Source organism: Suricata suricatta, chromosome 13 (assembly GCF_006229205.1).
Source record: "Suricata suricatta isolate VVHF042 chromosome 13, meerkat_22Aug2017_6uvM2_HiC, whole genome shotgun sequence".
Lineage (NCBI taxonomy): Eukaryota > Metazoa > Chordata > Mammalia > Carnivora > Herpestidae > Suricata > Suricata suricatta.
This window is the reverse complement of record NC_043712.1, coordinates 89728430-89752117: the sequence shown is the minus strand read 5'-3', so window position 1 is coordinate 89752117 and position 23688 is coordinate 89728430. Positions and strand designations below refer to the sequence as shown.

Below are 23688 nucleotides of genomic sequence, written 5' to 3'. Positions count from 1 at the left end.
GCAGGCCCTTCGCCTGAGGAGGGCAAAGATGCCTGGTCCCAAGAGCAGGGGAATGACCCTTGCAGAAACAAGCCGTCTCTGAGGTCTCATTTACCTACAGTGAGACGCACCCATTGTCGCCGCAGGCTTGGCTGAATTCTGATGGGTGCCTCTGCAGGGCCTCCCGCACCCCCACCCTGTGACTCCTGCTCTGTTCTCTCCTTTTCTGGACTCATAAACGTGAGCGTCTGCCTTCGTTAATTCATACCGTTTCTGAGGTCCGTCCGTGCTCGTGTGTGGAGAGCACCGTCCCGTTGCACGGACAGCACAGGAGGCTCCGCCGCGGCGGGGACACGGGCTTCGTTCACATTGTGGAAGGACCACTCGCTGTTTCCAGTTTGGGGCTCTGATTAAAAAGCAGCTGAAGTAATTCTCTGGACAAGTTTTTGTTTCTCGTGGGTTAACACTTAGGAGTGGGTTGCTGGGTCGCATGGCACATGTGCCTCTGACGCCTCAGGACGCCGCCAGACCTCTCTGCTCCCACCAGCCTGGGCGACATCTCCACCAGAACTTAATCTGTGTTAAATTAACCATTCTGGTGGGTGCGAGGTGATGTCTCACTGTGGTTGTAATTTGCATTTCCCGAGGCATCTGGGTGGCGCAGTCGGTTAAGCATCCGACTTCAGCTCAGGTCATGACCTCACGGTTCGTGGGTTCGAGCCCCACGTCAGGCTCTGTGCTGACAGCTCGGGGCCTGGAGCCTGCTTCAGACTCTGTGTCTCCCTCTGTCTCTGACCCTCCCCTGCTCATGCTCTCTCTCTAAAATAAACAAAAACAGTAATAAAAAGAAAATTTATTTTGTATTTCCCTAATGACTAGTGATGTTACCTGTTGCCTTCCACATCTCTTGTTAAGTATCTTTAAATCCTTTGACCGTTCTATAAATTATTTGTACTCTCCTTAATGTTGTAGGCATTCTTTACATGTAGTCTGAGGCTGGCCTTGTTCTTTTGAGAGAGAATTTCTAATTCGGACAAAGCCAGTTTATCATTTACCCAATTTATTTTTCTTTTATGGATCCTAGGTTTTGTTTTGTATCTGAGAAATCTTTGGCTAACCAAGGACTACAAAATATTTTCCATTTGGGGCACCTGGGTGACTCAGTTGGTTAAGGGTCTGACTTCAGCTCAGGTCATGATCTCACAGTTCATGAGTTCGAGCCTGTGCTGTTGGCACAGAGCCTGCTTTGACCCCGTCTCTCCTTCTCTCTACTCCTCCCTGATGTTCCAGCGCTCTCAAAAAAAAAAAGATTTTCTATTTTTCTTAAGTTTTATAGTTTTAGATATTACATTTAGATCTCAGATCCACTTTTGTGTAAGAGATACGCATGGAGGCTCATTTTCCTACCTGTGCCCATTCTGTTGACCCGGCACCATCTCTTGAAAAGTCTGGGATGCGTTTTGTCCCTCAGTGAAATCTCACACATCTCTGGACCAGGCTGCCTTCAAAATACAAGATGTTAGTAAAATGTGCCTAGATCCGCTCTTTTCCTCCCCGACTGCTTAAAGCTTAACCCCATCATGAAGACACCGTAACCATCCGGAGCAGGAAGTTCATGACCAACCGACTGCTTCAGTGGAAACAGATGGTCACTGATGTCCTTCACCCTGGAAAGGCAACAGTACCTAAGACAGAAATTCAGGAAAAATGAGCCAAAATGTACAAGGCCACGCGAGATGTTATCTTTGTATTTGGATTCAGAACCCCTTTTGGAGGTGGCAAGACCACTGGCTTTGGCATGATTTCTGACCCCTTGGATGATGCGAAGAAAAACGCACCCAGACATAGACTTGCAAGACATGGCCCGGACGAGCAGAGAAAGACGTCCAGAAAACAGCGAAAGGAACGCAAGAGCAGAATGAAGAAAGTCAGGGGAGCTGCCAAAGCCAGTGTTGGTGCTGGCAAGCCGTGAGCTGGAGACTGGACGGCAGAGGAGTAAAGATTCTGCTGTGGCTCTCTGGTGACTGTGCAGAGTTTTCATGAGAGGACTAATAAACTAAGAACTTTTATTTGAAAAAAATGAATAAATAAAATGTGCCCAGATCCAAGTATTAAATGGAGAAGGAACAATCTTTTCAACAGTGACACGGGGACAACTGGATCTTCACAGACGAAACAATGAAGTTGGACCTTTGCCTCACACCACATACAGACATTTACTAAAATGGATCAAAGACCTAATTTTAAAAACTAGAAATCTAAAACTCTTAGAAATAAACATAGGTGTAAATCTCAGTAACCTTGGGATAAGCAATGGTTTCTTAGCTATAACACCAATCACAAGCAAAAAAAGAACAAAAATAAATAAATTAGACCTTGGGGCGCCTGGGTGGCTCAGTCGGTTAAGCCTCCGACTTCGGCTCAGGTCAGATCTCACGTTCGTGGGTTCGAGCCCCGCGTCAGGCTCTGTGCTAACAGCTAGCCAGAACCTGGAGCCTGTTTCCAGTTCTGTGTCTCCTTCTCTCTCTGCCCCTCCCCCTCTCATGCTCTGTCTCTCTCTGTATCAAAAAATAAAAAACGTTAAAAAAATATATATAAAAAAAAATAAATTAGACCTTATCAGAATGAAAACCTTTAAGGAAGTAAAGGTAACACCTTTAAGGAAGTAAAAAGTATACAGAATGGAGGAAATCCACTTGTCTGATTGAGTGATCTGTACTAGAATATATAAAGTGCTATTCTAACTCAATAATAAGAGAAATAGCCCAGTTTAAAAAATAAGCAAAGGATCTGAACATTTCTCCAAAGAAAACACACAAATGATTTGATGACCAGTGATCAGTATCCTTGGCCATCAGGGAAATGCAAATCAAAGCCAGTGACCTACCACGTCACACCCCCCAGGAGGATAACTGATTTGGGGGGGCGTTGATAACAAGTGTCAGCAGGTGATGGAGAAATAAGGACCCTCAGACACCACGGAAAGGACCCTCAAAGCGGCGCGGCCCCTGCGGAGGACAGTCGGGCAGCTCCGCTCCGAGGTGCCTAACCAAGAGAGATGAAAACGTGTGCACACAAAAGCCGCCCCCCAGCGTTCTCAGCAGCGTTGTTTTCAGTAGCCTAAAAGCAAAAAGCACCCAAGGGCCCATCAGTAGACGAATGGATGAACACGGTCGGTCCGTCCACAAAGGGGGTTTATTCTGCAGTGTAAAGGAGTAGTGAGTGCCACATAGGCGGGCCTTGGAGATGTGTTTCCTGAAAGACACCAGTCCCAAAAGACCACATCTTGCGTGATGCCCTTTGTTCGGGAGGGCTGGAGACGGCACAAGCCTGCTGGCTTACCGCCGCGCCGGGGATTCTGCGGGGATGCGGTAGCTGAAGGTACAGGGTTTATGGGGTAAGGAAAACATTCTGTAGTTAGTAGTGATGTCGTATAACCTTGTTAATACACTAAAAGCCCCTGAATTGTATACACTTTAAAGGAGTAAACGTTATGTGCGCTGTATCTCAAAAATTTTTATCGCCTAGACAAGCTCTGGGAAAACATTAAAGTCGGGAAGAAGTGACCAAGCTGTGAACCTTCGGGTACACTTAAACTCATACTCAGGGTTTCGCACGCATGTAAGTGGGAGGCAGGCAGGGGTGCCCTGGCCGTGCACCCTCAGCACTGGCCTGGGTCACAGACACGTGGCCTGAGCCTGGTTTTCTCTACAGCTCTGTTAAAAAATTCTGTTCCCTTTGGACCAGCCGCCTTCCCAACAGCAGAGTGGGTCTCCGGTGTGACAGGGTCTGATACCGAATCGCCAGCACGCCGCCGGGCCCCAAACCCCGGGCCCGCGGCAGGCGGCCGAGTGAGCACCCAGCTTGCGCCGCAGCCCGGGGCGGGCTCACGGAGGCGGCGGGAGCCGTGTGTGCAGGGCTGAGCCCAGCCTTCCCCGCGACGCCGGGAAAGCACGAACCTCGCATCAGACACTGGACGCTGTTGAAACGTGCCAATCCGCATGGAGGGTCCGGCCCGTTTCAGGCCGTGTCTGTCTGCCTTCACCCCTCTGTCGGCGACGCTGCCCACCCCGGGGTCTCTGGGCTCCAGCGGTGTGCGGGCCCTGCCTTCTGTGCTGTGTGTGCTTGCGCCTGCGGGGTCTCAGGTCACCAGCAAGTGCAGGCGGCCGACGGGCGGCCCGTGCTGTTACCGTGTATAGGAGGACGCTCCCTCACAGCCCCGGCCGCTCTCCAGAAATCTGCTCGCTGCCTGGCCTTGTCCTAAGGTCAGCATTTCTGCTTTTGCTTGTGAGAAGGCCTGGCCGGGCCGGGAGGTCAGCCGGCCTGGCCTCGTGCTCACGTGCTCACGTGCCCCCTGCACACCCTCCTGCAGCTGTTAGTAATTCAGAAGAGCCTGAGGTTTAAAAAGCCACCAGCACTTTCCATTGAAAACGCTTCAGTGTACATGTTCTCAGACAGCTTCACTGAAATTAGAAACCGTAAGCTTAAGCCAGACCCAGCCCAGCGTTTGGTCAGAACAACTTGGTGTTTGGACGTGTTCTTGCTCTGTCGGCATCTTTCACACACGGGTCTGGGAGCAGCAGCCTCAGTCGCTGGCAACAGGCTCACTGGTATTGGGGCTGGTCCTTGAGAAGCTGTAGCACATTTTTGTCCCTACAAGACCTCCTTCCCTGGAGCTCACTTGGTCCAGTCCTGTCCTCTGAAGCCCCAGGTTCTGCTACCCACAGCACCGGCCCTGCTGCCAAGTGTCCCGTGAGGCTCAGGGCAAGCCACAGTGGCTCGGTGTGGGGCAGGGCAGGGCTCCCATCTGGCCACTCAGAGCTGGGGACCCAGAGTGGCCAGGCACAGGCTCTGGGGGATACAGACCCAGAGCTCACCGGGAATCCCAGGGCTCCGTGCTGAGCAGGAGCCGTCTGCCGGTGACTCAGCACACGGCCGCGCAGGAGCCAGTGAGCAGCTTGCGGATGGGCGGAGTGGAAGCGTCCACCATGGCAGGGGCCTCTGCCGGATGGGCTTTGAGGGCCAAACCCTAAAGCTCGAGGCCCAACAGCGGTTGTCAGGGTAAGCGTCACCTTGCTGAGTCACCAGCGACACCCAGAGCATGGCTGACTGCCCTTTTCAAGCCGCCCAAGGCCTCTAGAGAACAGGACTGATGCACGGGCCACCCCCGGGCAAAGGGCCTGGGGAGGCAGCGTAGCCAGAGCAGAGCCCTAGGGGACAAAGTGGTGAAACTGGGATGAAGCTGTTCCCCAACCTAACACGGAGGGGTTGATGGTGTGGGCATATGGGGGCCGCGGAGCAACAGAAAGATCTAGACCAGGCACTAGTGAACACAGGAGGCAGGACTGGGGTGGCCGTGACGCCACACGCCAGGTCTGAGGACCCAGAGGGTCCCTGACTGCACACAGGACAGAAATCAAACTCGAGTCAGCAAGAGACGAGCAGAGCAGACACCGCTGGAGCAGCCGGGGACAAAGTACAGGAGGGAGCGTTGTCTTCGTGTGGGGTCTGGTGCGCGTGTCCCCTCAGGCAGCCAGGAACCGGTTAGAGCCACAAGGAGCCCACCTCCTTGGCATCGAGGTGTCCAGCCCGGCGTCTGGATCATGTGTGCGAGGGCTCGGTCGGTCATTCTCGCCCGGTCCTTCCTCAGATGTGCTCTGTCCCACAGCCGTCACAGGCTCCACGCGGGGAGCACACAACCGTCCGCAACCGGACGCACCCCTCCAGCAGGGCTGCAGTTTGTGGACTCCCTTGGCCCCCAGGTTTGGCCAGGGCACCATGAGCTCACGTGCTAGGCTAGTAATGGCGCATCCGCAACTTTCAGGACTTCCCCGAGGGCTCCTTGCTCCTGTTCAGTCCCCTGACTTCCCTAACCACTTGCTCCCTTGCAGGAGAAGTACCCGGAAGCTGTGCGCCTCCCGGAGGGGGCCGTCTCCAGCTGCATGGCCGTGCGGAGCCCCCGCGAGCCAGGGTGAGTGCAGCCGCCCTGCGGGCGCAGCCGGGGAGGCCGGGAGGCCCCAGGCACTGAGGGAACGACAGGCTTCCCCGGGTGTGGGCACGCGTAGGAGACCCCCGAGGGGTTTTGTCGTCAGGCTCACAATGTCGCCATTAGGCAGCCTTCCCTCGCCGCTCAGGGTCCTTTCCAAAGTTAGCTTCTGGTGACGTGTGTGCTGTTCATTCCCTCTTGGTGGTTCTCTTCCATGAGGCCTGGCATTCCTTCCGTGCGCCCGGGACCTTGAGTACACAGGCTTCTGCTCCTGGAAGTGAACTGCCGGGTCCTAGGGCAGAGTCAGCTTTCTGTCACTGCTGACGCGGTCCCAAGTACTTTGTCCATTCGTGTTCCACACGGGTAGGTTTTAAGTGCCTGTCGGAGGTCTGTGAGCCCCTCGCATGGTCACATCGTGTCCGGGTACAAAACAGCGTCTGGCTGGGTCTGGGGTACGTTTCCTCTTTGTTAACGATGTCGGGTGCGCTTCCCTGACCAGACCTGATGTGCGTCTGGGCCGACTTGTCCAGGGTCACATCTTAGGGGACGGTGGCAGGAACCACACACAGTTCACCCTCTCCGCCATGTTTCAGAAAATACTTGGTGAAGATCTTACCTCTTTCAGGTTTGAGCTCATCATCGTCTGGAGGATACAAATAGACGACGGAGGAAAGGTCTTGCCGAAGCTGGATCTTCTCACCAAAGCGCCGCGGCGAGGTAGGGGCCCCGCCTGGTGTTCTGGTGGCCTGCTGTGCCCAGCAGGCGCCTGCTTACCTCCGCTGGCTTGACTCGGCAAGAATCAAAAGTTAAAAAATCTCATCACTATGGTTACCAGTTAAAAAAATGAAAATCTGTAATCAGGCAGAAAGCACAGGCAAGGGGGGCCCCCAAGGGCCTGTGCTCCGTCCCCGCCTGTGCCGCGCAGGTCGGTGCCTTGTACCCGGTCACGACCGCCTTGGCCCCTTTCGGTGCCCCCCCCCCCCCCAGTTGGGAAGGCAGCTGCGTCGCGGTGAGGCCACTCAGCCTGCCTGTTCTGCCCGCAGCCTTGCAGCTGGACGAGACCCGTGTCCTGGAAACGGCTCCTCGCGGCTTCCGGGCGCTGCTGGGCGTGCTGGGCATCGAAGCCGCTCTGGAGAGCCTGGTCAAGTCGCTCGGCGTGGGGGAGGACCACTAGCTCCTGGCAAACACGCAGGTGTGTGACTTTATTCCACAAACCAGCTGCTATTTCCCACACAGAAGCCACACCTTTAGGAGACACGGTGTGTGCAGTTCCGGCACGTCACACAGAAGCTGGCAGGACGGGGGACATAAACTCCGCTCTCGAATACAATGTGCCAAACAGGCAGCACATTGAGTGTACTTGAAAAAACAAGCCTCACTTTTGAGGCAGTGCCAGAGTGCGTGTCCATCGCTAAATTCAGAGGGCATCTGGGCCTGCCTCTTAACAAGTCTGAGGGTGGAGGCGTCCTGAAGGTCAGAGGGCCCCACCTGACCCTCGGGGCGACGCACCGCCTCCCTCGCCTCCCTGCCCAGAGAGTGGCATCATACACACGGGCGGGCAGCTTCCACGATGTAGTAATGGCACCCGTCCCTTCCCACGGGGCTCCACACAGGACGGCTCCCCACCCCCACCCCACGTCTCAGGGCCGCACTGGCCTCGAGGGCCATTTAAGATGTTAGACTCGGTGGAGACCCTGCTTGAAGCCATCGTTAGGGAAGGAGTCCCATGGGGGTGAGGTGGCACGCCTGGCCCTTCTGGTCCTCTGCACACCCTGACGAGGCCTCGGGCCGGCGCCCACCGCCACGGAAGCTTCCGTCCACACGCCGCCTGCCCCCAGCACACTCAGGAGGGGAGACGCAAGTGTTAGGACGGAGCTGAGTCAACTCCAGAAGAGCGGGCTTGATTCAAACAACTGTAATTCTCAAGTTATCACAAAATTCCCCACAAAACTTTACAATCAGCAAAATATTCTTATTTTCCACGTAGCGTTTTCATACAATTCCATGGTTTTTGCTATTATAATCTTATGTTACAATAAGCCTTCATTAGTCCCGCAAAACAGTGATATAAATAATCTTGTACAACCTACCAGAGAATAAAAAGCCGAAGCCAAGATTCTGGGCGGTTTCCATAGCAGCCGGGCACACCTGCAGGGGGCGACCCTGATGAGGTCCTCTTGGTGCCAGCCAGGAGGGCTCGCCCTGCAGCACAGCGCCGCCCGGACGCCTGCCCGCGGGAAGGCAGGCCCCGGGCCCCTTACGCTTCAGGGCAGTTCAGCGCTCGTTTGAGTGGTGTCCCCCCCTGACCCGAGCCCTGCGCAGAGCAGTGTGCACGGTATCTCCGCAGAGACCCCCGAGTCCACGCCAGCCCCCGCTCACCTGCCGCAGGAGCCCGCTAAGCCTGTGCTGCCCGGCGGCTCGCACAGACGGGGCCCCGTGGTCAGCCGGGGAAGCTCCAGTCGTATCCGTGTTCTGAGTCCCAAGAGTGAGACGCACGCGACAATTCAAGTTTTCTGTGTTCGAGTCGGGTGGCGGGAGAGCCCGGCCTCGGCGCGTGAGGCTCTGTGTCAGAGACGAGACACCAGCCCCCGGCGGAGGGCGTGCGGACAGGGCACGCACAGGGCACACGCCCGAGACGCCTCGTCCTGGGCGGCGGTCGTGCGTTCCAGGCCACCCGGCCACAGTCCCCACCTGAACGGGTTAGAAAGCGAAAACACTCACAGCCAAGAGTCACCTCACACGACAGAAGGTAGCTCCACTACTGGACCTTCACGTTCTGTGTTCAAGTCTCAGGGACCCCACAGAGGAGGTTAGACCTTATGCAAAACTAACGTGCAGTCCTCACGCTCCTTGAACCTGGTGGACACCACGGCCGCGTCTTTGGCATGTACAGTCTTTGAATAGTAGTTGACGATCTTCCCGTCCAGTTTATACTGGTGCGGAATGCTCTCGTAGGGCTTGAGGTCGAGGTCCAGCACGGACACCGAGAAGGCGAACCTGGACCGCGACGAAGCCACGACAGGCCTCTGATCCGAGCTGGAAGCGAAAGAGCAGCTTCAGGACACACGGCCCCAAACGCCTCCCACGGTTTGCAGCACGCGCCCGGCCCCAGGCATCTCCAGGCCCTCCGTCCACGCCCGCGGACGGGTGCCCCCCAAACCCCGGGGGTGGAGCCGAATGCGGGGACAGCAGCGTTGCGCGGAGCAAGGGGTCACCAACCAGAAGGAAAGCAGAGCGGAGACCTTGCCTTCCCTCAGCCCGGGGAGATGCTGAGAGCAGGCCTCCCCTCACGTCTCAGGCCGTGAACTCAGGTCATGGGTTCGAGCCCCGTGTCATGCTCCCCACTGAAAACGACCCTGCTTCGGTTTCTCTCTCCCTCTCGCTGCTCCTCCCCCACTCACACATGCTTTGTCTCAAATAAACTTAAAAAACAAAACACTTTGAGGCTAATTCTGAACTTTGTACTAAGAGTGCTGTGTGTCCACCCCACTCAGCTTTCAGTGTCCGGTTCAACATGTGCTCCGAGCTCGGTTTAGCCAGTACCGCTGCTCAGAAGTCCTAGTCTCCCAGCACTTAGGTCCTCTCCTAGATTCAGAAACCATCGCAAACACAAACTGAATTTCAGAAAGTCCTGGCCGAGCGGGGCGGACTGGCAAACACACCCCTGATCTGATGGTGCTAATCAAGGCCAAGACTCTCATTTAGTTTCTGTCCCAAAATACTCTTCCAGGGAAGACGACCCCCTGCTCCCCCCTCCCCAACGGCAGCCAAGGTCCTGCCTCTGTGCCGAGTTCTAGGCAGCAGGGCTGGGACAGCGCGTCTCTGGCCTCCAGCAGGTCACTCGCGGTGACGCACATGACAACAGGCAGCTCCCCCACGGAGTCTGTGTGTCTGCCGCCCGGCCTCCGCGCCACGGGGCACCGCATGTCCACCCGCCAGGCGGCCGGCCAGCCCCGCACGGTCAGCAAGGGCAGCGAGTGACATCCGCGGGCACTGCGGTCCCTTCCTCCGGGGGCCACGGGGGTGCGCTACTAAACACCACAGCGGGTTTTTCAGTTCTGCCTTACAAACGTCGCCCCGTGTTTCCTGTCAGTCCTGGGCCTGCCAAGGAGCGGCGGCCCTGGGAGCGTTAGTTCAGCAGCGCCAGAAAAACGAGTGGCTGGCGGCCAACGAGAAGGTCATCTTGACCCGGGAACACACTCCAGAAGTGCCGTGTCCACGTGGGGCTTGGCGTCTGAGGATCAATGCTGAAGATGCCATCTAATTAGCAGGAGAAGATTATGGGTTCATCCTGAATTCCTAAAAAAAGGCAGGGGCGTGTGCTGGACAGTCACGGCCAGGGACGTGCTGGCTGGGAAGGCCAGCACAGGAGGACCGGGTCGGGGCAGGGGGACAAGACCCAGAGGGACCTGTGGCTTCACAGACCTCCAAGGCTCGGAGGGCACTTGGAGCTCTGAGAGAGGGGAATGCGCACCACAGGATCCAAGCTGCTTCTAGGTCCTTGGAGTATTTTCTTAGAAAGTCCTAGTGACCTTTAATAAGACAGCCTTTACGTTCGTCTCCCTACGTGTCTGTCCAGCTGTGCCCCGAGCTTACAGAGCAGAGGCAGGAGTCCGCAAGCCGTGGTGAGGCACTGAGGTGTCAACCCGCCTTGGAGAGGAGCCAGGGCCCTGCACGCGCGGGGCCACCCCGCACCGGCTGCGCGGCACGCAGCTCACCTGGCGTCCTGCAGACAGGGAGACAGCGCGATCATGACGGAGCAGTCCTTTGCAGTCATGGCCACCCGGTACTGCTGCACCTGCGGGACAGAGAGGTCAGCTCCAGGCGCGCAGGGACCCTCGGCCGGCCCTGCCTGCCTGGACCTCTCTGCAGGCGGCACGTGGGCCCCACCTCGGGAGCACGAGTGTTGGCCACACTGGGCGAGCACCACTTGGTAGATGTCCACTGTGAGAGACGCTAGGGATGGAGGGCAGCTGGCTGTCCGCGTGACCCCCCCGGCAGGCAGGCCGGCGTCCCAGCTTGCGGACGAGGCAGCTGTCCCCGCGATGGCGCCGTGGCTCTAAACCCCGGGCATGAACACGTGCCCGCAGCAGCCCGCAGCCACGGCCGCCCGGGCCACAGCTCGTCAGGCCTGTGTGCCCGGGGAGGCTCGGAACAGGGCCTGTGTGGAACGTGGGCACCTGCCCCGCGCTGCCTGGACTCTCCCGGTACCGTCCGAGCTTCGGAGACTGAGTGGCTCTCGCTTTCACAAGAGCGAACTAGTTACAAAGAAGGAGGCGGCCCTCGCAGGTGGCCAGCGGCGTCACCATCATGCGCTGGCGGAGGACGGGCTGGCCTCCCCAGGAGCCCTTCCTCCGCGTCCCACACTAGGAGGACCGCCCTGGAAAACAGCCCGTTCCCAGCACGCCTCAAGCTGCTGGTGGTTCTTTCTAGGCGTGCAGAACCTCTTCTACACTCAGCGTGTTTGGCTAAGAAGTCAGGCATTTCGCAAAATACACAAGAGATTCAATCCAAAAGAATTAAAGGGATAAACATTTTTTAAAACATATAAAATATTTTGTGTCCTCATCACAAGACAAGCCAGAAGACTGATAGATCTGAACACCCAGAGATGAAAAGTGCCCCTAGGACACTGTCCTAACACCGATGTGAAAGAGCAGCAGCAGGTACGATGACCAGCACCAAAGCCTAAAGCGCTAGATCCAGATGGAAAAGGAAACTTCCCAAGATGTGGACCAATAAACAGAGGAAAGAAAGATAAATACATGAAAAGATGCTCAATCTTACTACTAACCTAGAAAATGCAAATTACAGCAAACATTCTTTACACACAAGATGCACAAAACACATTTATTCAGACAAAATGGAAGAGCCAGGCGCTGACTTCACGTAATGCCAGACTGTGCGATCAGGGCCAGCCGGCCCGCTGAGTGCAGCCAGACGAAGCCGGACAAAAGGAAGGAAACGTCCGCCGACCGCGTGAACAGAACCAGGGAGAGACAGGCATTTGGGTCCTTGTCGCCCTGAGACAGGGCTGACAGTTCTGCAGGGCTGGCCAAGAGGGACGCTCACCGACCTGCAGCGACAGTAACCACGATGAACCCCGAGCTGCACCCTGACACTGAGGGGGCCACGGGCTGGCAGCCGTCCAGGACCTGCAGCCCGGCTTCAAGGAGCTCAGTTACCACAACTAGGGGCAGGCGACCCTGACTTGCTCAGGCTTCCCTGGCCCCCAGCAGAAGCAAACCCAAGATCCTTCCTGGAAGAGAGCACTATTGTAGACCTTGCATTATTTCTAAGTGATTGGCAAACACAGTTACGGACACACAAGTTAAAATATCTAGGCACAACACAAGACGACATGGGTGAGAACCTGCAAAAACAGCCCCCACAGCCCCGCAGAGACGCACCCGGACTCCCCAACCCCTGCACGCGTCGGACATGCTGCTCCGCTCGAAGAATGAAAGACAAAACCAGGAACTTGAGAGCTGGAGACTACAAAAGTAAACCATACGTAAATTCTAGAACTGAAAAAATATAACAGATATTAAGAACTCAACAGGTGATTTTAACAGGTTAGAAAAAAACTCAAGAGAGTTGCTAAACTAGAAAATTCCCCCCAAAATATCCAAAATGAAGCCTGGAAAGTAACAAAGAAATGGGCACAAATCAAATTTGAAGACGTTGAGGCCAAATATTTTCCAAAACTGAGGAAAGACATCAGGCCACAGACTCAAGAACGACTCCCCCAAAAAATCAGTTACACACATCACCAAACACACACTAAGAATGAGTCACCAGCAGACCAACGTAAAGCAAACGTCAAACGGTGTCCTTCAGACAACAGAATCCTCCCGGACCAAAGCTCCGGGACGCACGGCGGAACGGAGAACCAGAGGGACATGTGAGGGCATAGAACGGCAGTAACGTCTCCTGGGGTTTAAAACAGCGGCGCGCGCAGCAGCAGGATGTGAGTCAGAAAGAAAGGACAACATGCTCTGAGAATTTGGCGCTGTCCGAAACCCGAGTGAAGGTACCAGACATTTGTCTTTCAGAAGTCCACCGCTTGCTGCAAAGGCTAGGATAGCCACTAAGAGAGAAGCAAAAAAACTCTATAACTTTTAATAGAGTGAGGAAATGGAATGATAAAAAAATAATAACCCAAAAGATTGTAAGAGAGGAGAGAAAAAGAAACCTAAGACAGGTTAAAAATTAAAAGTTTTAGGGGCACCTGGGTGGCTCAGTCAGTAAATATCTGCCTTCGGCTCAGGTCATGATCTCACGGTTCGTGGGTTCGAGCCCCGCATCAGGCTCTGTGCTGACAGCTCGGGGCCTGGAGCCTGTCTTCAGATTCTGTGTCCCCCTCTCTCTGACCCTCCCCTGCTCACGCGCTCTCTCTCTCTCAAAAATAATAATAAAAACATTAAAAATTTTTTAATTAAAAGTTTTAAACCCAAGTATAAGTCCTCAAAATGTCATTAAGGATAGAAAGCCAAACCATGTGTTAGATACAAAGACATAAAGTAACAAACAGAAAAATCCATAGTTATTCTGTAAAATTTCAAAAATTCTTCTTACGGAAGAAGCAGATAGTAAAGTACGGTTATGGAAGATCTGAATGACACAATTAATCTGACCTAATAGGAAGATCTAAAACCCTGAGCCCAGCAATTTGAGAATATGCTATTTTCAAATATGCGCAGAACCATTTTTCAAATAAATTGATCTACGAAACAGCAAATCACCATACACCTGAAAGGGTCAAAAGCCAATCTCACCAAATTTCACAGGACCACATAGACTATGTTCTCTGGCCATCATGCAGTGTTGCTAGTAATCAGTACAAAAAAGATAATGAGAATCTCCATGTGTTTGGTAATTAATTCCCTTCTAAATACTTACATGGGTCAAAGGAGAAATCTTAACAGTAATCAGCATATATTTTAATTGAATGGTATGCAAAATACAGCTTGTGGAATGTAGCCAAGGCCATGTTTACCGGAAAATATATAGTGTGAAATACATATATTAGAAAAAAAGTCTAAAAGCTTAATTAGGTAAGCATTCATGTCAGAAGTTATAGAAAGGACAAACTATCCAAAGACATAAGAAAGGAAGTTAAAAAGCAGAAGGTATTGAAATAAGAAATAATCATACAGGACACTAAGGAATCTTAAGTTAATTTTTATAAAATAAAAATGACACTCTTCATGGGATGGACTAAAACAGAAAACAGACACCACACATCAGGAATAAAAGGGCATTCATTTAAAGATAAAAGAATATTATAAAAAGCTTGACATTTTTCCCTTAGAAAGCTTATTTGTTTCCTCGTGAGAGAACGCACACAGCGTGGGAAGGACAGAGAGAGGGAATCCCAAGCAGACTCCACACTGTCCAGGTGAAGCTGGATGAGGGGCTCAGATTCACAAACTGTCAAGATCATGGCCTGAGCCACAACCAGGAGTCCTATGTGTGACCAACTGAGCCACCCAGGTGCCCCCAAATTTGAAAATTTTAGGTGAAACAAATTTCTAGAAAAATATGTTACCGAAACTCAGAAAGGAAGATGATAATCTGAGATCAAAATCCTACTTTAAAATTTGTCTGCAAAGATAATTATGGGCCCAGATGGTTTAATCTGTGGTTCTACAAAATATTTAAGGAAAGAATAATGCAAGTCTTACTTCACCTCTAACAGAGAACCAGAAAATGAGCAAACATTCTTCAGATGTTTTACGAAGCAGGCAAACCCTTGATACCAGGACCTAACAATGACACTACAAAAAATTCACTAAAAAACCCTAAACAAAATCCCTAACCAAGTATCATATAAAAATAATAAATCATCATAAATTATACAGATAACCATATTAACAGAAAATAGGGGAAAAGTCCTATGATGATCTCAACTGAAACAAAAAGCATTGATAAGATTCAACATCACTTCTGATAAAAACTTTTTTTTAGTGCTTATTATTTTTGAGAGAGAGAAAGAGCAATGGAGAGGTAGAGAGAGAGGGAGACAGGATTCAAGGGGCTTGAACCTAAGAACTGTGAGATCATGACCTGAGCCAAAGTCAGACACTTACAGAGACACTCAGGCGCCATTCCTGATTAAAAAAAACACCTAACAATGAAATCTGGCCATTTGTAGGAAAGTGGATGGACCTCGAGGGTGTCATGCTAAGTGAAATAAGTCAGGCAGAGAAGGACAGAGACCATATGTTTGCACTCATAGGTCTAACAGGAGAACAGGAGAGACCTAATGGAGGACCAGGGGGAGGGGAAGAGGGAAAGAGAGTTGGGGAGAGAGAGGGATGCAAACCTTGAGAGACTATTGAATGCTGAAAACGAACTGAGGGTTGAAGGGGAAGGGGGAGGGGGGAAAGAGGTGCTGGTGATGGAGGAGGGCACTTGTGGGAAAGAGCCCTGGGTGTTGTATGGAAACCAATTTGACAATAAACTATTAAAAAAAAGTAACAAATTAAGAATAGACTGGAACTTCCTTATTTTGCTAAGTTATTTATTTAAAAAATAAATAAAGCAAGGCCCCCCAACAACCTATAACAAACAACTTACTTAATGGTAAGAAGGTTTCTCTTTGAGAATGGGAAGGAGACTTGGATTCCCACAGTCACAAATTAACTATATTCAGTTAAGCGAAACAAAACAAGTAAGAGGCATAAGGACTGGGAAGCAAAAAACTCAATTTCATAGACAATAGGATTACATAAAAAATGAAAATCCCAAAGCTGTAAGGAAACAGAATCAGTGAGTTTAGCAAGGTTGACAGATGAAACGTCAAATAGAAAAACCAACTGCATCCCTATCTATCCACAGCAAACAACTGAAACTGAAATGTTTTATAAGATATCATTTGTATCTCAAACCATCAAATATCTGGGAATTGAGGCACCTGGGTGGCTCGGTCAGTTAAGAGTCTGACTTTGGCGCAGGTCATCATTTTGCAGGAGTTTGAGCCCCACATCAGGCTCTGACAGCTCAGAGTCCGGAGCCTGCTTCAGACTCTGTGTCTTCCTCTCTCTCTCTGGCCCTGCCCCGTCCATGCTCTTTTTCTCTCTCAAAAATAAACATTAAAAAACTTTTCTTTTAGGGGCGCCTGGGTGGCTCAGTCGGTTAAGCATCCAGCTTCAGCTCAGGTCATGATCTCACGGTTTGTGGGTTTGAGCCCCGTGTCAGGCTCTGTCCTGACAGCTAGCTCAGAGCCTGGAGCCTGCTTCAGATTCTGTTTCTTCCTCTCTGACCCTCCCCTGCTCACATTGTCTGTCTCTGTCTGTCAAAAATAAATAAAAAACATTAAAAAAATTTTTTTTTAATAAAAAAGACCTGGCCGGGGACCATGGGGAGAGGAAGGGGGAAAGAGAGCAGGGGAGAGTGAGGGACACAGATCATGGGAGACTACTGAATACTGAAAACGAACCATGGACTGAAGGGAGAGGGGGAGGGAGGAAGGTGGAGATGGTCATGGTGGGGGGCCCCTGTGGGGAGAAGCACTGGGTGTTACATGGAAACCAATTTGACAATAAACTATTAAAAAAAAGATGTAAACAGAAAAAAATAAAAAATATATTACAGTTAATTTTTAAAATATAATAAAAAATTTAAAAATTTTTTTAAAAACTATGAGACTTACTACTGTAAAGATGGCCATTCTAACCAAAGTCATCTACAGATTCACCTCAATTCCTATAGCAACCAGCTGGCTTTGCAGAAATTGGCAAGCTGATTCTAAAATACATATGGAATCACAAGGGGCTCCAAATAGCAAAAATAATCTTAAAGAAGAATAACAAAGTTGAGTAACTTACACTTCCCAATTTCAAAATTTACTTTAAAAAAAGTAATCAAGACAGGGTACCGGTATAAGTATAAACATATATAGATCAAAAGAACACAACTGAGCACCCAGAAGCAAACCCACATCATCGTCAGTGGACTTCAGCAGGAATGCCAAGACCATTCAGTGGGGGAAAAAGCCTGTGCCACAAACGGTGCCAGACAGCTAGACTTCCTCAGGCAAAGAATGAATGAAGCTGGGTCCCTACTCACATCATATATGAAGACTAACCCGGAACGGACCAAAGAACTAAATATGAGAGATAAAGCTATAAAACTCTTAGAGGAAAACAGGAAACTATCCATGACCTTGGATTTAAGCAATGGATTCTTAGGACACTAAAAGCATGAAAACAAGAAAAAAATGAATAAATCAAATCTCATCAAAATTAAAAACATTTTTCCATCAAAGGGCATTTTCAAACAGGAGAAACAACTAACAGAATCGAAGAAAATTATTTGCATAGTGTATCTAATCAGGGCCTACTACCTACAATATGCAGGTTGCTTATAGCTCAACAAGAGAAATTACAGAATCTACAAGTGGGCAAAGGATCTGAGTAGACATTTCTCCAAAGAAGAGATACAAATGGGCAATAACACATGAAAACGTGCTCTTATTGTGGGAAATGAAAGTCCCAACGAGGTCCCCCTTCACACCCCCCAGGACGGCTAAAATTAAAAGGACAAAGAACAAGTGTGGTTGAAAATACGGACGGGTTGGGGGGTCTGGGTGGCGCAGTCCGTTAAGCATCCGACTTCCGCTCAGGTCCTGCTCGCCCACCGCTCTTGGTCACTCCCAGCCCCCTGTCCAGCTCTGTGCCGACTGACAGCGGGGAGCCTGGAGCCTGCTTCAGATTCTGCGTCTTCCTCGCTCTCTGCCCCTCCCTCATTCTCTCTCAAAAATAAACGTTAAAAAAAATTTTTTTTAATTAAGTGGGGATGTAAAATGGGACAGCCACTCCAGAAACAGTCTGGGAGATCCTACATATGTAGCTGAGAAAAATCCAAACATGTCCGCACAATTTTTCCGCCAACTTTTATAACAACATTATTCATAATAGCCAAAAGTGGAAACCTTCAACGTCCAGCAGTGATCCATGGGAAAGTGAAATGTGCCTGTAGAGGGGAGTACTCTTCATGTGCAACAGGCGGGCAGTACTGATGGGCGCTACACCTGCCCACGAACCTGGAAATCCTGCCTCGTGAGGGAAGCCAGTCACAACGTACCAAGGGTCGAAGAGCTCTGTAGTTGCTGTGTCCGCAGAGACAGGAAGCAGCTTGGTGGTCGCTTAAAGCCGGGGTGGGGGGAGGGGAAGAGACTTCTTTCTGAAGTGATGAAAATGCTCTAAAACTGACCGGGGAGCGTAGCGCACACAGTGGAAACCACAGAGTTCCTTTAAACAGGTAAGTGGTATGACATGTCAGTAGTATCTCAGTAAACCCATTATAGGAAAACAAGGCGGCAGAAGAAAGATCTAAGATGCAAGAACTCTGGGCAAAGTTAGGAGAGAACAAGACAAGGAGCACACCAGACAACCAGCTGCCTGAGACGTGGAGTGAGCCCGGTGCCCCGGGCTGGATGCGTGGAGGGGCAGGGCAGGTGACGAAGTCACTAATTAGTGCTACACTGGACAAGTCATCCCTAGAAGGACAGGAACAGAATGTGTAACTTCCAAACCAGTAGAGCGAAAAATGGAACCTAAAAACCGACAAGTAAAAGTAAAGAGGTCAGCGAGCCGCAGGCCCGGGGCCCAGTCCGGCTCACCCCCCCCCCCCCCGGCCCGTCAACGCGCGCGGTGCCGGCCAGGGCTCCCTCTGAACCGGACGGCCCGCTGAGCACGTGTGACGGAGGCCGGAGGCCCTGCAGCCTCTAACGCACCTGTCCAGCCCTGCAAACAAGCACATCAAGGGTCTCTTTGGGGCTGCAGTTTCCTGACCATCGAGATGAAGGTACTAGTCCCTCAGCTCATCAGAGGGATGAGGCTCACTAAGTTCCTGAAGGGATCTCATCTGTGGCATCAGAATGTTCTCCACTTGCTCCACCGCCTCCCTTCACAACCATCCCTCTTCAGACTCCAACCTTCCAGAATCTAACGCTCTAAACCAGAGAGAGGCAGATCCTTACATCCCAACACCAAGACCTCAGTCACGTTCCGTTAAATGTGTGCTGGCAACCAGCGCATCTAATGCGGGCAGAACCCCAGACGGTGGGAGGGAGGAGCTCCGGAAAGGCACCCTGCTAACCACGGACATGCACTGCTCGGGCAGGAGCACAGTCACATCCGTCCAGCGCACTCACTGCTGGAACCTTCATCATGAGACTGTCCTTCAGGTTCACCTGCTGGTGGAAGAAACAATGTTTCTTCACCGAGTACCCTTCCCAGAGCAGCCGGCAAAGACAGGGACACCGATGCACGCCATGATTTCATTCCGGCCTGTGCGCGTGCAGTGTGGTCACGTGTGTTCTCCACCAGCACACCCGTCGCCGCACGGATGCCTTGACTTGACCTTTTATAGCCACACCCACCTTCCTTCCATCTCCTCCCCAAACCACGGCCACCACTCATCTTTGTCATTTCAAGAATGTCAGAGAGGGGCGTCTGGCTGGCTCAGTCAGTAGAGCCCACAACTCTTGATCTCAGGGTTGAGAGTTCAAGTCCCACGTTGAGTACACGGATTACTTAACACCTTTAAGGGGCGCGTGGGTGACTCAGTCAGTTAAGAGTCGTGGTCTCATGATTTGGGAGTTTGAGGCCCGCATTGCACTCCATGCTGACGGCTCAGAGCCTGCTTTGGATTCTGTGTTCCTCTCTCTGCTCCTCCCCTGCTTGCACTCTCTCTCTCAAGACAAGTAAACATTTAAAAAATTGTTTAATAATAAAATAAAACCTTTAAAAAAGAATGTCCTAGACACAGTCCTATTGTGTGACCTTCGGGACCTGGCTCTGTCACCCCGTATGGCTCCCTGGAGGTTTGGCCATGTCACGTGTTGCTCAGCTCTGCCAGCGTGTCGCCTGCCGGCGGACACCTGGACTGTGCCCAGTGCTCAGGGCTTGTGAGAAGCACTCCCTCCTCCGTGACACGTGTCCAGCGGAGAGAGGCCAGGCGGCCGGGTTCGTGCGGGTTTGGTCTGTGAGGAGCTGCCGTGTTTCCCCGCGCGGCTCCCTGCCCGGCCCTGGCGTGGCCGAGCGCCCCATCTCTCCGCGGAGGGCCCGGCACCAGCCCGGGGAGCACCTGCCTCAGCCAGCCTGGCAGCGGGTAGTGACTGCCTGGTCCCCTCACCACAAGACTGTGTTTACATTCAAAGTTAAAAACCAAAATAGGAAAGTAATCCATATTTATTTGGTAACAGTTTTGAAAACTATAGTAACGTGTAAAGAAGTCTTTCATACCGCTTTTGGAAAGAGAAGCAATACTGTTACTTCTTCCTAAATCAACACCCCCCAGGTGTAGACAACACAGGGCAGACTGTCACTCCTCTGGTGCAGAGGCTCCGTATCTGGCTGTCTCCCCACCCCGACCCTGCGCTTGGGAGGGGACCGCCTCCATCAGCGTCCGCGCACGGGGCCCCGAGCAGGTGAGCCCAGAGGGCAGCTGCCCGCACGCGTGGCAGAGGGTCATCGCTCCGCCCTTCCCTCGTGGCCTCACTCACGACCGCGCTGGCATTTAGCGGAACCCGGGACGGCGCGGTGAGGCCTACGGGCCCCTCTCCTCCCCCTCGGGATGTCGTTATAACAGTGTAGGACCCAGGCGCCACAAAAGCTCAGGCACAAGGCGTCTGCAGCAACTGCCGTGAGACCAGGTCTGGTTTCTCTTGGCAGAGTCAGGGTTCCTGCTGACCTGACAGTGGTTGTTGCCACATTCGTAATGGAGGAGACACCGCATTTCAGTCAGAGCAAAAACACGCCTTCTTCTATGCAAGTTCAGTGAGCCTCAGAGTCCCCCAGTGGGACCAGGCCTCCTCCTCGGGAGGTCCTTCGAGGCTGCCCTTGGACTGAGTTCTGGGGAGGGATGCCACCCACGCACAGCCCCTCAAGGATGGGGGAGGGCTGGGTCCGGGTGGCCTGGAGCCAACAGGAGGAACCGAAATCCTCCCTGAAAGCTAGGGTGCCAGGCTGTCACCTCCCCCAGGCCACCTGGGGGGAAACTCAGCCACATTTTTTTAAATCCCAATTTTTCTGCTTTAACCGCCGGGGAGAGGTGATGGAAAACCACACGTCTTAGGAAAGCCTCAAGCTCGTGTTAGGAACCAAAGGAACACAGTGTTTCCAGAAGGGTCTGCCCACCTTCGTCAGTGCAAAGGCCACCGTCCCATCGTCCTCAGTGGAAAGATCAAGCAGCTTCTGGTAAAACGCTTCATCATAAGGCCCGTCTATTTGCAATGTTTTTCTGAAGGAGAAAGCACAAAACAACGGGATGGCAAGGCTGCCTGGAAATGGCTTCTGGAACTGCTAACAATTCAACGGTCACAAGTCTGCCTTTAAAGAACATCTAGAGGACCCACCCCGTCCTGCCACTAAACGTTCTCAAGTGCTAGTTTTCAGAAGGTGCAGGACCAGAACCAGGAAGCCGAGAGGGTCTCCTGCTGTGACAAACGGCTTCCTGTCAGAGACACTAGTGAGGGGGGCGGGGCGGGGGTCCAGATCAGGGGACAAGCCTGTGGCGGGGACCCAGGAGACCCCGGGGAGGGCGGGCGGCCGGCCGGCCGTGGAGCAGCACTGCCCCCTGCAGACTCTGCCGCCGCAGGACGGGACCAGGGCCGGCCAGCCCTTGCGGCGGGAACCCAACCCGGGCTGGGCAGGCAGTCCTGGGGCGACCCCAGCCCCCAGCCCCATCTTCCCCTCAGCAGTGCTGGGGGCCCCCTCAGCCCGGGCAGCACAGGGGGCCCCGGGCCTGGGCCTCACCTCTCCTCGGGGAACTCCTCCAGGTACCGCTCAACCCGCCGGTACAGAGGGTAGAGGCCTTCGATGTCCAGCAGGTCCAACATCTGCACCTGGAGGGTTTTGTACAGAAGACAGCCCTTCGGTAACCCCGGGCACTCCGGGGCGCCTTTTCCTACCAAGAACACCGGGAAAACAAGAGGTTTACTGTCAGGGCCAGAGCACAGCGGGGGCCTGGGCCACGCCCTGCCTCACGGAGCGCTGGGGCCTGGGGCCCTGGGTCTCACTTCTGCTTCTCCCTGTCAAGAGTCTCCCAACTCCATGCCCCAACCCGGGTCTCCGTGCAGAGACGGCCCTCAGGCTAGATTAACCAAGCACAAAATTTAAAGTGCCCATACCGATGCCACCAAATCTGCACGACCTTGTCTGCAAAGCACAGGGTGGCGGTCCGAGCGGCTACAGACACCCACAGCAGGGAGCAGTCATCGTGGTCAGTGCGGGCACGAGGTCCGTCCCGCACAACAGTGCCCTGGGGTCCCTGCCGTTCAGCAGGCACCCTGAGCCCTGAGAACACGGGGCCCCGGCCCAGCCCTCAGCCTTCCAGGGAGCAGCCGTGTCCCATGAGCAGACGCCAGGATGGGTCTGGGTCCTCGCGGGGGGAGCCGCAGCTGCCCAGTGCTCTGCCCTCTGACCCCTCCCGCCGCCGGCGGGACGCCCTCAGCCACAGCAGACGGGGAGAGCACACGCACCCAGCAGGGGCAGCTGCTGAGGCCGCAGGCTCTGTGAGCCCCGCATCGCCTGCCTCGGGGTCCGTAAAAGTTCAGAGGACACCATCTGCTGATACCCATTTGGTGATTAGGCAGAAATAACAGGTTACAAAGTAGCGTGTAGAACACGATCGGTCCTAAGACCATGCATCCCGTGGGTCAAGCTTACGTCGGCCCATGTCTGGGAAGGTCTGGAAGAGAAGTCCCAGGTGCCTCAGCAGCCAGCGTCCGTCTGTGTGTCCTTCCAGACGCTGTCTACTTAAAAGCCTGAGTATGGGCAGCATTCTACCAAAATCTTCTGAAATGATCAGGTATCACTTTTTCAAGAAAAAGCCACAGCATTCATTTCTGCTACAGAAAGCGTGGCACCAGGGACAGACGAAAGGCCGCCTGTCAGGCCCGGGCAGCTGCTCGGCAGCGTCAGCAGCGTCAGCAGGCCGTGAAGGAGCAGGGCCACGGTCGCCCCGCACCTCGCGCTGCGGCCGTCCTCCCGGGGCCACAGGAGCCAGCAGTGTGCCTGCTCTGAGCCTTCCCGTCACCTCCAAAGTCAGCTCCTGGCTGGGACTCCACAAACCACAGGCCTGACCTGTGGTGGAGCCCGCCGACGGGTGGCAAAGGGACAAATGAGGAGCCTGTGAACATCCACAGCAAAAAACCAAACCCCCCATGGGGCCACCTCAAGGCCGAGACATCCACTGAGTCACAGCTGGCCCCCCAACAAAGGGCCCTGAGCTGTTGGGACCCTGACCCTCAGAGCCTCGGTTTTCCACCAGCCGCAGAAAACCCACCTCCAGGGTGGCAACCACGAGACAAGAGAATGTACAGAAAGCCCTCAGCAAACCACAGAGGACACACAGACACTGCGGGCGGGGGGGGGGGGGGCCTGCAGGGAAACCTTACAGCCCAAACGTCTACTGCAACTTATAACCCAGATAGAAGAGGAGACAGGGAGGGCGAGGGCCTCTCCCCGCCCGGGCTGGAAGGCGGTGAGGACAGCTCTGGGGAGGCCTGACGGGCCCCAGGCTGCGCCCACGAGAGCTCCGTGAGGCCAGGCAGGACCCCTGCAGGACACGCCACGCGCGCGCCCACGCCCAGCGAGGCCTACCTTGGCGGCGCAGGCTCCTGCCGAAAGGGCTGGCTTCGCAGACGCGCGGGCCCCGCGGCCCAGGCCCCGGCCTCAGGGCGCCGGCCCGGGCCTTGTCACAGCCGCTGA

At 53.4% G+C, this 23688-nt stretch overlaps 2 protein-coding genes and 1 pseudogene across 6 annotated transcripts in view; 2 read left to right on the top strand and 1 right to left on the bottom strand.

Annotated features, from left to right (window-relative positions):
- CENPP (centromere protein P) overlaps nt 1–9403 on the top strand; it is a 211338-nt gene extending 201935 nt beyond the window's left edge. For 2 of the 3 annotated variants that reach the window (XM_029919446.1, XM_029919448.1), the window contains exons 6-9: nt 5871–5950; nt 6591–6682; nt 7009–7157; nt 8893–9403. In XM_029919446.1, the coding sequence (XP_029775306.1) occupies nt 5871–5950; nt 6591–6682; nt 7009–7139 (303 nt within the window). In that variant the 3' untranslated portion in view covers nt 7140–7157; nt 8893–9403. The remainder of the gene's footprint in view (nt 1–5870; nt 5951–6590; nt 6683–7008; nt 7158–8892) is intronic. The other variant, XM_029919447.1, reaches the window with a different exon arrangement.
- On the top strand, nt 1571–1951 carry LOC115276867 (annotated as a pseudogene).
- Nucleotides 7866–23688, bottom strand: part of LOC115275723 (inositol-pentakisphosphate 2-kinase) — a 115551-nt gene continuing 99728 nt past the window's right edge. For 2 of the 3 annotated variants that reach the window (XM_029919436.1, XM_029919441.1), the window contains 5 exons: nt 23581–23671; nt 21733–21883; nt 21115–21217; nt 10684–10763; nt 7866–9001 (listed from right to left, as the gene is read on the bottom strand). In XM_029919436.1, the coding sequence (XP_029775296.1) occupies nt 8776–9001; nt 10684–10763; nt 21115–21217; nt 21733–21883; nt 23581–23671 (651 nt within the window). In that variant the 3' untranslated portion in view covers nt 7866–8775. Of the gene's footprint in view, nt 9002–10683; nt 10764–21114; nt 21218–21732; nt 21884–23580; nt 23672–23688 lie in introns of those variants that run through there. The other variant, XM_029919437.1, reaches the window with a different exon arrangement.